This window comes from Medicago truncatula, chromosome 7 (assembly GCF_003473485.1).
Source record: "Medicago truncatula cultivar Jemalong A17 chromosome 7, MtrunA17r5.0-ANR, whole genome shotgun sequence".
NCBI classification, from domain to species: Eukaryota; Viridiplantae; Streptophyta; class Magnoliopsida; order Fabales; family Fabaceae; genus Medicago; species Medicago truncatula.
Genome location: NC_053048.1, coordinates 39,641,072 through 39,656,128, shown reverse-complemented (window position 1 = coordinate 39,656,128; position 15,057 = coordinate 39,641,072). Strand labels below are relative to the sequence as shown.

Sequence of the window (15,057 nt, the reverse complement as noted above, 5' to 3'; positions counted from 1 at the left end):
TTTGCTAAAAAGGAACCAACAGTGTGAATCAAATCAATATCCAACCTACTTAAAATCTTTATTGAATTTTTCTAAATAAAAACTGAATATATGGGTTATGCACTTATGCATTATCCAATAACTTAACACTAACAATTTCAAATTTAATACTGCTTAATGAAACATGTTTCCTCATGAGCTGAAACATATTTGACAACTTGATTCTTCATGCTTTTTTCTGTTTAACTTCTGGTGGGGGGAAGATAGCTTTAAATAGCCAAGCAGCCAATATTGCTCCAGTGAAGGGGCAAATCCAGTATACATAGAATTGGTCCCATGTGTTGTGCCAGTTGTTTAAGTATGCCCAACCAAAGGCCTGCATTGCCAACAACCATAATGTTGCTCATTAGCATTATAATCAAAAGGATACAAAAAGAAAGTGTACATAAGAAGATAAATACAAAATATGAATCACTAGTTTAGTCATTGAAATTAACTAAACTTTAATATGTTCTTAAATTGAAAATGCTCGACTACATTAGTCCTTTCAGGTGAATTTCAAGAACTAAATTGACTTCGTCCAAAAATACTAATGTTAACGAGAATTTTCAATTTCAAGAATCACATTGTCTGACCTCAACAATTTCAAGGAGTAAAATGGTGATTCAATCTAGGTATAAATTATTGGAACTTCAAAGAAATAAACAGTATGAACATCAAAGAACTTGGAATACAATGAAGAACATCAAATTGTTGATGTTGAGATTACTACTCGGAGTCAAACCATGAACAATATGGAAGATGGGGAGACAAGTTTTCTGGTCATGTTAGAAAATTCTTGCGGACCATAGCGTTCCAAGAGAAACGCACTCTTTGGAACTTTTCGACGTCTATTGTTGGGTGGGGGGATTTTGTTGGCGCCACTATATAGAGAGTGAATCAAGGTTATTTAATAGGGAAGAGTGTAGAAAACAGAGTATCGAAAAGTTTGTTACTAGCGTTTCTATAAATTCCAAATTAGACTGGATGGGACCTGGCAAGTTTAGGAGTCCTTCCCTGTTGACTCAAAAACTAGGAAGACAATTGCAATTTCCTAGTGGTCCTTGAAAAAACCATAACCAGCCTAATTCGGATGAAAATCTGCATAACTTGATTACTGTTTTATTTAAGAATGATCAACATCAAATATATGATGACTAAGCCAAACGCTTAACTGATCTCAACCAATATAATAGAATAGAGATGTACAATATTCAGAAAAACAGGATGAAGGGCCAAATTGTGCTACCAAAAACCAATGAGTACATGAATCTGAACATTAGCCATATGTTCTGTCATAAAATTGAGAATGGTAAAAATATACGAACTACTTTCATTGAAAAAATAAAGTATAAACAACACCATATTGTCCAAGGGAAAAACAAAGTGGTCATACTTTTATTAGTATTGTGACCAAGAAGCAACCTATGATGGTATGCAATCATAGACATAACCAATAGATGGCTATTGATAAAATTAAAGCATCAAATGGAGATTGACGATTTCAACCATAATGATGATACTCAAATTGAATGATATTATGCAAAATGTTGATGTTGAACAACCAATTATAACGAAATCGAAATGGGATGCAGCAAGTCAAAACGGAGGATCTATTCAAGATAGCCATAATAAAGATGACAGCAAGAGTTGATACCACTATCCAGGCAACAAGAGTTGATACCACTATCCATCCCGGCAAGGAAAAAGCAGAAGGTTAATACTTGATAGTGTTATCAACAACGTCAAATCCCGTTAGAGCATTTTGTGTGAAACAGACGACAGATTCCAAGCCTATAGTCTCAACCTCGTTTTAAGGGGGGCAAATCCCTCTGCACAGACTTACTCATTCATAAGACTCGAACTAGAGACACAGATTAAGGGGAAGCAAGCTCTGCCTATTTTCGTAACATATATGTTTTGCATTTTTATAGCAAATAGCAATGTTCATTGACAAAAAATACATTTATGATATAACATTATGGCAGGCGTATCAAGTGCGGGGAGTAATTACTGTGACAGGATCAAATATTAACCATAGGATTAAAACAAACGGTTGTGATCTAATTTTCGCTTTAAAAACTGCACGTACGTTCTTTAATATTTATTCACTGATTACCCGTCCTCAAATTTTTCGGCCTTCTCCTTTTTTTTGGTCATAATTGATACACATTTCAGCAGTTCAATACTGAAATTGACTTCTCCAAACTTACAGAAGAACAGAGGAACCCCTTTTAATTTTTCTCCCATGTTATTTCCGCATAAATGCTTCTTTTTCTTTTTTTTAAATTGGTTAACATATAGTCTTAATTATTCGAGATTCTGGGGTCTATGTTCTTCAATACTTTAATCAATACATATAATTAATAAATAATTCAACTATAGAAGTTAATTCGCTTCAAAAAAAAAAACTATAGAAGTTAATTGTGTAATCTTGATAGAATCTCATTATAGTTAAAAATATGCTCCCATAACACAGTGAGCAATAAGTTATGAACTACGATTCTTGAAATTAAAACTTGGATGGCCCTAATTCCTATGCTCAGAAAATTGAATGTCATGGTTGGACAAAGTTTTTTCTTCATGTGTTAAACATTTACTGTGTATGGGAAGGTAGCGACAGAAAACAGCCTAAAGAACCAAGAGCAAGTTTGATGATTGTAGAAGAACGAAGGGAAATACTGACGAGTTGGAAAAAGGGTAGGACTCTGAATGAAGTAAAACTCAGAGAAAACAAGTACAAAGAGCACCAGATGGCAGGTGTCGGACAGGAAGATTAATGGGCTGGAATGAAATATAAAGATCGCACGTGCAGGTTTTAAAGAAAAAAATATATATAGATCACGGCTTTCCTTTTCATCCTATGGTTAAAATTTGACCCTCCACAATAACTACTCCTCTCACTTTATGCCTCCAAACATTATAGTATCAATTTAACAGTATTTGCATCTTTTTATTAGTAATAACACATCCAAAAATATTTTTTAATGATACATCGAACAATATTACTCCTATCATACTCACTTCCTTTCAGCCCCATTTTTTTACAAAAAACAAACTTCATTTGAAATCAAGTTCACATATACATCGACCAAACACTTATTCAAGTAACAAGTGCATGGAAAAACAAAAAGGTGATTTAAACATAAACACCTCCCTTTAAAACATTTTATATCGTAATCGAATTTCTAAAAAACAAAATCATTTAAAATCAAGTTCCCAGATAACCAAACACCCATTCCAGTAGCACACATTAAAACATTTATATAAAGAATGAAAAAAAGTATAAACTCACATTGGCTGGGTTCATGGATGGACCAGTGTAAGCAGAGCCAACCATGACCAAAGTGACAGTTGACATGGCCAGCAACCAAATCTTCATTAAATCATTACGAGGTCCCTTGAGGAATATGCAGAGAACAGCAAAAGTAATCACAAATGTCAAAACCAATTCAGCAGCAGCCCCGGTATGCAAGTCCACTTTCAAAGAAGGACCCCTGATCATGTGTTTGTATTTCGGATGAATCAACTCCGCAATTGCCATTGCACCACCCGCAGCACCGAGTGCCTACACAACGATTATGCATGTTTTAGGGTAAGCATCTGATATACGTTGTTTATTTTAAAAAATTGATCTGGATCCAATTGAGTTTGAACAAGTGTTGTCAACTGCAGATAGCGGAAAATTGTGGCTTGTTCAAATTCCACTATGCTACAGAGTTATAGCGCCGCAATAGCCACTATTTGACAATACTTTGTACTAAATAGCATATCACTGAACAAAAGTAGCTTGTTCAAATCCCACTGTGCAATATTACATCACGTAGCTATAGTTGCTATTTGACAACACTGATTGAACAAAGTGAAACTGAATTCTTCAAGTTAAATTTAGCTTAAATTCCAAAATTAACTAGAGAAAATAATCAATTTAGTCTCATCAATTCAAAATCCTAAAATGTTTCTAAATTGAAAAAAATTCTCCAATATATATCATTATCATTGCAATTTGCAACAATTTCAGGACTAAACTGACTGATTCAGAGTAATCGTAAAAGAGAATTTTCAATTTTAGAGATCAAATTCATTAATTTCAGTTGGCCTAATTCACCAATGTCTTCTTTTGTAGCAAAAAAAAAAAAAAAAAAAGTCTAATTCCTTCGCAAAAAACACATTTTTATATAATTCAAAACACATTTTTATCACTTCGCAAGCTAGGGTTTTTAAAATAAACACTAATCTTAAATTAATATAAACACATGGCAAAATTAGTTATAAAATCAAGTCAAACACACCATGCCCATCAAATTTCAAACACCCATTCAAAATTTCCACAACAAAAAAAGTTCAAACATGGATAAAAAATTAAAATTAAAACGAAAAATGAAGAAACCCCCAAAAAAATTGAATTTTTAACCTCACAAAAAAATGAAAATGTTGAAAAGAACGTAAGAGTGTATAGTACCTGAGCAGGGAAACGAAGAGCCATAGAGAAAAGGGTATCAGAACCAAGGCCAACAGAGTAAAACGCAGCAGTACCAGTAGGGTTAAAGCTAGCACCACCCATTGCATTACCAATCATGGTAAACAAGAAAACAAGAAGAAAAACAAGGGTAGTTGTTACAATCAAAGAAGGGTAAGGGAAACCATTGTATGAAACGTTTTGAAGATCGAGGGCTTTGGTTATAGCACTTGAAACTATACCTAACATGGATGAACAAAAAACCCACATGAATGTTAATACTAAGTCTCCTACTGCTGCTTTTACAGCACCCACCACCATCTTCAAAGGTTGTTGTTGTTTTTCTCTTTGTTGGTTTTGTTTTTGTAAATTGAACGAATGAGATGAGTGTTGAGGAAGAATGGGTTTTAAATTGGTGTTGAATGTTGTTGACGAGGAAGAAGGTGAAATGCGAATGATTCACCTAATTCTATGGGTTGGATCATATCATGTTATGCGTCAGCAATATCACCTTTTTTTTTTTAAGGCAATTATTTTTTTTAGTCTTTTTTAAGGCAATTATTCTAACATGCAAGCTCTCTCTTTTTTTCTTTGAGTTGAACTGCTCACTCTTTTTATTGATCTCTTGTCCTTATAGAGAGAAGATTGTTTCATATAATATAGAATTTAATCGAAAGGTAAATAAAATATAAGATTGTTTCATTAAGATATCAAACTTAGATTTTACTGGTAATTCATCTTTTACGGAACCTTGTTAATCACTTGACTCTATGGTTTGATTCCCTCCTCATTGTGTTTTCATGGTTTGATTTCTTCTCATTGTTTTCAAAGTCAAATATCGATGTTCAATTTATTTTGAGTATTATATCAAAAGAGTTGTTTGTGGTATAGTATAAAAATAATTGGGTATCAATATCAAATATCTACAAGATTCTCTCAAAACTTCTTGTCGTTCGGCTTAAACAGATCATCCATAAGTGTATATCTGATTCTCATGTCGCTTTTGTCCCTAGTAGGGACATTCTTGACAATGCTCTCTCTGCTTTTGAAGTTCTTCATTATATAAAATGCAAAACTGGAGGTAAAGAAGGAAATATCACCTTAAAGCTTGATGTTAGTAAAGCCTTTTAACATGGTTAAGTGGAGTTATCTACAAGCGGTGATGGAAAATGTGGGTTTTTCAAATGTTTTGATTAGTTGGATTATGCAATGTGTATGACCTATTGCTCATTTTTGTGGCCTTCGACAGGGGACCCCCTTTCCCCTTATCTTATTATTTGTTCAGAGGGTTTGAGTTCTTACATTAGACACCATGAGAATAACGATCTTATCCACGGTACACGTATTTGTTGGGAAGTCCATTAATTACTCGTCTCCTCTACGTAGACGACAATTTTATTTTCTGTAAGGCTACTATCTCCGAAGTGACAACCCTCAAGAATATTTTGGATACTTATAAGACCGCTAGTGGCAAAGTTATAAACTATAAAAAATCCTCCATCGATTTCAGTCGGAATACAAATTCAACACTCTCGAACAATATTATTCATCTCTTAGGTGTTGTGGAAATTATGGGGCACATTAAGTATCTTGGCCTCCCATCTATGGTAGGAAGAGACAAACAATCAATATTCACTTTTATCAAAGAGTGTATCTGAAAAAATATCCAAAATTGGAATGCTCGATTTCTTTCACGTGCAAGTAAGGAAGTGCTCCTAAAGTCAATTGCTCAATATATACCTACTTATTGTATGAGTGATTTTCTGCTCCCTACGTCATTTGGGTAATAAATAAAGCGCATGATGAATTCATTTTATTGGGGTTCTAAAAAGAATGGTGGTAGAAGTATTAATTGGCTAAACTAGGATAAGATGACTGCCTGTAAGGATCGCGATGGTCTTAACTTTTATGACCTTTAAGGTTTTAACCTTGCCATGCTAGGCAAGCAAGGATGGAAGTTCATCACAAACTCTTCCTCTCTCCTCACCAAAGTTCTCAAAGCTAAATATTTTCCTATAAGCGGGTTTTGGGGCGCCACTATTGGTCATAGTCCAAGTTTCACATGAAGGAGTATCTGGATCACTATTCCGATGTTATCTCTTGGTTATAGGTGGAAAATCGGTAATGGTAATGATATTAATGTCTGGAAAGACTCATGGATCCACACTCGTCAAAATTTGCGGCCTACCACATCATCGGCAAGCAATCTTATCAATCTGACTGTCAATCCAACAACCAACACTTGGAATCATGACTTTATTGATTCTATAATGAACACACAAGACACGTATGATATTTGTAAGTTTCCTTTGCACTCTTGAACTCACTCTGATACAATAATTTGGAATGCATCTCATAATGTCTCATACACAATCAAATCTGCATATAAGACGTGTTTAAGTATTTCAGTCCAATGGTCAAATTATCATGTCTTCGGGGATTGGAAGTTGATATGGTCATTGTGTGTTCCGCCAAAAATCAAACATCTTTGTTGGAGATTACTTTGCAGCTGTTTACCTACAAGGTTTAATTTGCAAAGTCGTGGAGTCCATTGCCAATCAACTTATGTGGGTTGTAATCATGACCTGGAAGATGAAATTCACATGTTTATGCATTGTAAATTTGCTAGCGATTGTTGGAAAGCAGCGAATCTTTGGGGTAACATAGCATCATACATGATGTCAAGCGATAGTTTTTTCTCTATTATGTTTGCCACTCTTAGAGTGCTTAAAGTGGAAAATCATGCTAGATTTGTAGCTATATTATGGAATTTTTTGCCTGCGCGTAATTCTTGCTTTTAGGAACAAAAACCAGCCAATGCACACATATCTTGTGTTCTAGCATTGGATATTGTTCGAGATTTCATGTCGTGCAACCGTCCCAATGATACTATGTAGTCAGCTACTCCAGGATGGTCTAAACCACAGGCAGATTAGATAAAGTGTAATATTGATTGTGCCTTTTTTGAATCTGAAGGAAAATTTGGTGTTGGTATCTGTTTTTGAGACAGCTTTGGACATCTTATTCAAGCTCACTCGATGGTTTTTCCCTCTATTTCAACCGTAGTTGAGGGTGAAGCCATCACTCTACAACAAGCCCTTCAAATTGCTCTCGATCTTCGTCTCAATCGGGTAGTTTTTGAAACTGATTGTCGACAGCTAGTTGTGAATGATGTCCTTAATAATAACTCATATGTTAATGAACCAGGAAGTTTACTCTCATATTGTAGGGCGTTGTTTTTTTCCAATGCTAGTTATGCTTTAGCTTATATTACATGTTAATCCCAATATTTTCAGTTATCTCCATATTGTATTGACTCTATTATTATGAATGAAATGGGTTATCTTCCCATTGCCTACCCAGCCTTTTTGTCCCCTCAAGGATCCATCCAACTTGTATGATACTTCTCCAAGAGAAACTAAGGGGAGTGTATTGGATTAAGATTTTAAAAGACTATTTTAATAATAAAAAAAAAAGTCTTTAAGATTTTAAAAGACTGTGTGAAATTGTATTGATTCTGTGAGATTTTAAAAGACTTTTTATGTAAAAGACATTATACGCTTAAGATTTTAAAGGATTTATCACACTGACTTTTAAGGATTTCAAAGGATTTTATATGATTTTAATATTTTAAAGGATTCAATGAATTTTAGGGGAAAAAAGAACAAACTTTCAAGCATGAATAATAAAAATAATAAACAAATAAATTCTAACGTTTGAATAAAGAAAAATAAAACCAATAAAAAATTCTTTTACTATTGATTTTCAAATTTTAAGAATTTTATAAGATTTTAAGGGACTAAAAAATACTCTAACACATTATTCTCAATGCACATTTTTTATTTGTTAAAAATGTTATTCCCAAAAAATTCAATTGTACATATTTAAAACTATGCGAGCACTTACAAATCTTTTAAAAAAAATATTGTGTCAGCCATTACAAATCGGTTGAGTTTACACGAGTTTACCGAGTGTTAACTCAGTCAAACCTTCCGATTTTACCAGAAACAGAGTTTACCTCAGAGTTAACTCGATTTTTGTACCTAAAAACGTAAACTCGGTAATCTCGGAGAGTTAACACTCGATTTACGGAACATTGATTACGACATACTCTCTATCATAATATTCTCAATACAATTTTTTATATTTTTACGAGATAGAGAGAGGGAGAGATGGGGGATGAGAGATGAGAGAGAGAGAGAGAGAGAGAGAGAGATGAAGAGAGAAAGGAAAGAATAGGGAGGGGGAGGGAGGGAGAGAGAGAGAGAGAGAAAGGAGAAGAAACAAATAGTAACTTTTAAAAGAAAAACAATCTCAATAAATCTCATCTTTTCTTGTTAAAATTACACTACAAAATCCCACGAAATCCATCAAAATCCAATTTAATAAACAATCATTCGAAATTTGAATGATTTTGAATACCACAAGACTTTTTTTAAGTGATGAAAAGTCTTAATTGAATACTTCAAGACTTTTTTAAAATGACAAAAAGTCTTGATTGAATACCATAAGACTTTTTTTAAGTTGCAAAAAGTCTTAGATTGAATATCACAAAACTTTTTCATAATTAAAAAATCTTTTAAAATCCCATAGAATCATAATCCAATACATCCCCCTAATATTACATATTTTTACTTCCTTACAATGAGATCGCTCTGATTAGTAAATTAATCTCGAGTTTACAAGCAAAGCCTCGTTGAAAATCTTAGAAATCTCTAAAACCCATGTATCCTTGCTACTTGTACTTAATTTTTATAATTAGTTAGTCTAGTTTATTTTTTAATTTTTTTACAATGGCAACTTTAGTTTTTTTTTTTACAAGACAATGACAACTATAGTTAATTATTCTTTTTTTAACCTAATTTTATATTTAACCAGCGAAAAGACGGGTATTCACGTGCCTGTCATTATGCTTTTTTTATTGCGCCAACATTTAAAAATTATTAACAATATTTTTTATATGAAGTTTTGATTTTGATTAAAACTAAAAATATGAATGTTAGTTGTTTTCACGTTATAACAAACCAAACTAACCATGATTATCTATTTCAATGACATTAACAATATAACAAAAATATATAATGTAAATTCTTATTTTTAATGACAACAAAAACAATATTTATTATAGAAAAAATTGTTTAATGGTATAATTGGGATGATGAAAAAGTAAGTATAAATATACTCATCTAATTTGTTACACTTTTTAAATGATAAAGGAAAAAAAGACCAAATATATATATATATATATATATATATATATATTCATATTTGTTACATTTTTTTAATATTTAAGTTTATTATTATTTATTTGTTACATGTGTTATTTGTATATTAAAGGTATTTTTTTGGGTTGACTTTTTCTCTTTTTCAAAAATACCTTTAATAAACATATAACACATGTAACAAATAAATAATAGTAAACTTAAATATTAAAAAAATGTAACAAATATAATATGCATATATATGCATATCATATTTGTTAACTTTTATATATATATATAAGGCTTAAATATGTAAATCGTCCCTGTAATTTGCATGTTTTTGGTTTTTGTCCATGTATATTCTTTTGTTCTAAAACAACCCTTATAAGTTAATGACTTTTTGATTTTCGTCCCTTCCGTCAACTTCCGTTACAAAAACGCACATGTGGCAAACATAGGATGACGTGGCAGTGTCTAACGTGGCAGACGATGCTGACGTGACAAACTTATTGATGAGTCACACAGTGAGAGGGACCAAAACCAAAAAACGAAATTTGTAGAGGGACCAAAGCCAAAAAAATGAAATTTGTAGAGGGACCAAAGCCAAAAAGCGAGAAAAAAATAGCTTTCTTCATCTTCTTCCTTCCACCTCTTTTACATCTTCATCATTGTCTTCATAAATTCATCAAAAAACCTAGGAAAAAATACTCAGAAAAGAGATTAAAAAAAAAAAAAAAACTCAAAATCATCATCTCACTCTCAATGGACAACTTCTCACAAACTCAAACAAAACCCCATTGACTATGGTCAAATTGACATCTCAACACTAAAATCCACAATGTTCATAGTCCGAACTAATTTTTTATTGATAATATCAAAATCAAATTATAACAACAAAATCCTCATTGTGAATGCTCGAACTCCCAATATTGAAAAAATTCACAAAATTCTAAAATTGAAAAACCTAAAGAATGATTTTTTTTTCATTACAAACTCTCGTCTCATCATTGATCTCGCATCTCAACTGTTTCTTGGTCACTCCAAATGCTTTATTCGTCAATTCTTTGAACTCTAATCTCATCATTTTTGTTTCGAACATTTGGGTCGTGTTCTTTTTTTTTTTTTTTTTCCGGTTGATTTGGAAGATTGTTGTGTGAAATTGGATTATAAGAGAAAGGTTCAAGTTTGATATGAATATTCTTTTCATTTGAAGATCTACAGGGATAATAAATAGAATTGAAAAATATGTTGGAATGTTGAATTGAGATAAGTTTTATTTTAAACGATTTTAAAGTGTGTGAATTGGATTGCACGTTGAACAGTGGGTATATTGATTTAATTTGATTTTGTTGTTTGTGACAAGAAATAAAAGAGAAGTTATCACATGAGTGTATAATTGAAAGTGTTGGATTGAGTTTGTTGTTGTTTTGAGTTGATGGATTTTTGGATTTTGAAGTGATGAATTTCTGTGTGTTGTTTGATGATGATGATGAAGTTTATGAAGACAATGATAGTAATGAAAAAGATGAAGAAATATAATTAAATTTGAATTTTTTGTCTTCTCGTTTTTTGGCTTTGGTCCCTCGATAAATTTCGTTTTTTGGTTTTGGTCCTGGAAATAGTCAAGTTCATCTACAAATTTCGTATTTTGGTTGGTTTTGGTCCCTTTACGAAATTTGTTTTTTTGGCTTTGGTCCTTCTACAAATTTCGTTTTTTGATTTTGGTCCCTCTCACTGTGTGACTCATTAATAAGTTTGTCATGTCAGCATTGTCTGCCGCGTCAGACACTACCACGTCATCCTCCGTTTGCCACATGTGCGTTTTTGTAACGGAAGTTGATGGGAGGGACGAAAATCAAAAAGTTATTAACTTATAGGGGTTGTTTTAGAACAAAAAAAGATACATGAACTAAAACAAAAAATATGCCAAATTACAAGAACAATTTACATATTTAAACCATATATATAAAGATAATTGTACAAGTAAATATTGCACACATTTAAATTAGTTATTTATTGTTATATAATTTTCAATTAACCTAGATTAAAGAAAAATCTAGATTCTACCAAAAAAAATATATTTAGATTCAACGACACAAATCTTTTATACTGAGCTGCTTTACCATTCCACCTCTTCAGATGGCCTCTTGAATCTCATTAAGATCGATGCGGCTGAGACTTTCTTTTTTAAAAAGTAGTCTTTTTTTTCTTTCTGTTTTTACTTTTGTCCTTTGCATTGTAACCAAAAAAAAAAAAACTACACAAATCTTTTGTCAAAAGATGGGAAGAAAAAGAAAAAAAAACTAACCACGCAAAACTAACTAGCTTCACTTGACATTTAATCTTTTTTTTTTGTTTGAATTTAATCTTTTTTTTGTTTGAAATTTGAATAAACTTGATATTTTATCTTAATTTGTTATTGAATTTTTTAAAATAAAGTTCTGTTTTTTATTCCTAAAAAATAACAAATTATTTTAGAGATAAACGAGTATACCTTGATTCAGATTCACTCACTCTGGTTAGTGCAATCAATTCAGAACCCTAATCAGAGATTTGAAGAACCAAAACCCATCACCGTCTTCGTCAACTCTTTCTCCCATCGTGAATCGCTGAGCTGTGAACGCACGCGCCTTGGCTTCGTTCACTTTCTGCGATTCCTCAAGGTATTCACTCTTCTCAGATCCACTATGGTAGAAAACGTTTCTTTAAATTCTTAATCACGTCTCGTGTTTGGTTAAATTGTTGTTCCTGTTGATTTAATTTTGAAGGTGTGAGTGTAACTTTGAATTATTTGTGCATTACTTTAGGATCTGTTGCTGCTTAATTTTTCTACTGTCATCGATTACTTTAGGTTTTGTTTATGATCTAGATTGATGTTCATAATGTCACTAAAAACTGAACTTTTCTTTCATAAGTTTTGTCACAAGCCATGAACTCTAACTTTAAGTTCATGGGGTGGAATTGTTTGATAGAGTCCCCCTATAAATCGATCGATGCTAGTTTATAATGAGCGAAATTTATTGACAATTTGACAACTTTAAAATCTGAAGTAAGAGGCTGAAGATGGTAGATGTCTTGGTTTGAATTTCTTATATAAGTGCAACCCATAAGAATACTCAGCTGACACGAGTTTAAATTATTTTGAACAAAATACGAGATGGTTTCACGATTATTGGCTTTTTGTAATTTACTCAAATGCATAATATGAAGCGCAATCAGAAAGACCAAAAAATTAGACTTTAATGTTTGCTGTAATTGGTTGGTTTACTACTAAAAGAGTAATAAGCAACTCTGTTGACTTGTTAGATGCCATGGCATACTAACCTTGTGTGTTAATGTCTTGTTAATGAGTCCCACTTCGGTTAAGAGATGGCCTGACAATGTGTTTATAAGTGGGGGGCAATCCTCACCTCACAAGCCGGTTTTGCGGGGTTGTGTTAGGCCCAACGACGACTTCTAAGATGTCTATACATAGATAGTCCACTAAGAAAGTACTTTGGAGCTATTGCAAAATTGAATGTTGATTATAAATATACTTAACAAACAGATTAGTATGATAGAAAATAACATGGAAAATGGGTTCTAATTACATAAAGTATCTAGTAATCTCTTTTTGTCTTATATAATAAATTATAAAATATATGAAGTTGGTTGCTGCTCTGTTCTGTTTTGCGATTCGCTTATGTTTACCTTATTACTTGAAAGGACGCTGCTGTTCTGCGTAAAATAATCCTACAATTTTAATGAATTTTTCAATATATATCTTAGAAAACTTTGAGATTAATGAGTTGGATCCAAATATGGTTAAAAGATGGAACATTAGGGCGTAATTTGATCCTTGTAGCCGACCCTGCTTAGTTGGATAAGGCTTGGTTGGTGTTGTATGTATCTTAGAAAACTCAATTTGTGAACTCGGTTACCTTGTTTTACTGTCTGATAACCAAATTGTTTTGAGCATTGTATGTTTAACCGTAAGTATAGGTCCGAGTTTGCTGTTTGTTCTTTTTGGACATTACACATTCTTCAGCTGTGATGTGTACATTCTTTCTAACATAACATAGAAGCTCTTCATCTGTGACGTGTGCATTCTTTCTTAACATAACATAGAGGAAATGAAAACTCATAAAAGTAGCAAGTTATGATTATGGATTAGGTCTTTCTGATTCTAAATTGTTGCCTATTTTTGAGGCAAGGGCACTTGATAAGAAGTCCAAAAAAGAAACTTTGTGTTGGAAATGGTGCATTTAACAACTCTAAACTTTAAAATTGACTTTTTTTACCTTGAATTTATAATTTATTTCCATCTTTAGCTTCTTAAATTTTATACCCCTAAGGGCGCTTGTTAGCATAACCCTTTTTAATTTTATACTCCAAACCTATATTCGTTTTTTATGTTCTATAAACAGGAGTTATATAATAAACGAAGTTTGTGTATTTATACAGGTTTTGGAAGTTCAAACAATTCTGATCAAGATCCAAGTTTGCTGTCTTTGTTTCTAGATTTCTCTTTACCATCCATGGCATATCCCTTCTCAGATTTCAAGTACTCCGATGGCCTCACTGTAGTGGGTATCTCCTTCTGTACAGCTATTGTTTGTGAGGCCATCTCATGGGTTCTCATTTACCGCACAAATTCTTACAAGAACCTTCGGTCCTCTATCGACAAAGCTTCCAAGAAACTTGAGACTATGAAGACAGACAGCAACAAAATCAACATTAAGAAGTCGAAGACCAAAAAAATTGACCGTGTTGAGACTAGCCTCAAAGAATCTAGCCGTGACTTGTCTCTCTTCAAGTTTAAATCCGGTGGTGTGGTTGCTCTGGTTCTCTTTGTGGTATTTGGGCTGCTCAATTCGCTATTTGAAGGCAAGGTAGTTGCCAAATTGCCATTCAAGCCTTTTGGGCTTGTTATGAAGATGAGCCATCGAGGATTGCAAGGTAATGATCCCACTGATTGTTCCATGGCATTTCTATACTTCTTGTGTTCCATTAGTATCAGAACAAATTTGCAGAAGTTCTTGGGTTTTGCACCGCCAAGGGGTGCAGGTGCTGGTCTCTTTCCAATGCCAGACCCAAAGACCAGTTGATCTAGTTCTGTTATGTTAAACATTTTATCTCGCTATTTTTAGGTTGATGTTAATCTGTAACTGCATAACTTCAATCATTTATATTTTATTCCTTTCTCTTAGGGAGACCAGCATGATTTTAATTGTTATAACTGATAAGTCAATTTAAGTTTTATGATGGTTATTTGGTTGTTTTTAAGTGCAATAAAGAGTTTCTTTGCTTTTCTACGGTACCATAGGAGAGTTTCTTCGCTTCGCACCCCTGCCCCCAAAGGCCTGTATTTTTTTCCGTGTTTTAACTGACAGTTTCGTG

General features: G+C 32.8%; 2 protein-coding genes across 2 annotated transcripts; one reads left to right on the top strand and one right to left on the bottom strand.

The window, feature by feature from the left end:
- Window positions 1-37: 37 nt before the first annotated feature.
- LOC11441026 (aquaporin SIP1-2) lies at window positions 38-5,003 on the bottom strand. Its single transcript, XM_003624529.4, has 3 exons — window positions 4,481-5,003; window positions 3,314-3,586; window positions 38-355 (listed from the first exon to the last, which is right to left on the bottom strand). Exons 1-3 carry the CDS (start codon window positions 4,796-4,798, stop codon window positions 206-208), a joined length of 741 nt encoding a protein of 246 aa, XP_003624577.1. The 5' UTR covers window positions 4,799-5,003; the 3' UTR covers window positions 38-205.
- Window positions 5,004-12,127: 7,124 nt separating this feature from the next.
- LOC11429146 (calcium load-activated calcium channel) lies at window positions 12,128-14,943 on the top strand. Its single transcript, XM_003624528.4, has 2 exons — window positions 12,128-12,341; window positions 14,122-14,943. Exon 2 carries the CDS (start codon window positions 14,196-14,198, stop codon window positions 14,763-14,765), a length of 570 nt encoding a protein of 189 aa, XP_003624576.1. The 5' UTR covers window positions 12,128-12,341; window positions 14,122-14,195; the 3' UTR covers window positions 14,766-14,943.
- Window positions 14,944-15,057: the final 114 nt, after the last annotated feature.

Excerpts from the sequence above, each read along its gene's own strand:
- LOC11441026 (XM_003624529.4), bottom strand. The coding sequence starts at position 4,798 with ATGGTGGTGGGTGCTGTAAAAGCAGCAGTAGGAGACTTAGTATTAACA. Across the intron at positions 3,587-4,480 it reads CTCTTCGTTTCCCTGCTCAG|GCACTCGGTGCTGCGGGTGG; the intron begins GTACTATACACT and ends ATCGTTGTGTAG. Across the intron at positions 356-3,313 it reads CATCCATGAACCCAGCCAAT|GCCTTTGGTTGGGCATACTT; the intron begins GTGAGTTTATAC and ends TTGGCAATGCAG.
- LOC11429146 (XM_003624528.4), top strand. The coding sequence starts at position 14,196 with ATGGCATATCCCTTCTCAGATTTCAAGTACTCCGATGGCCTCACTGTA.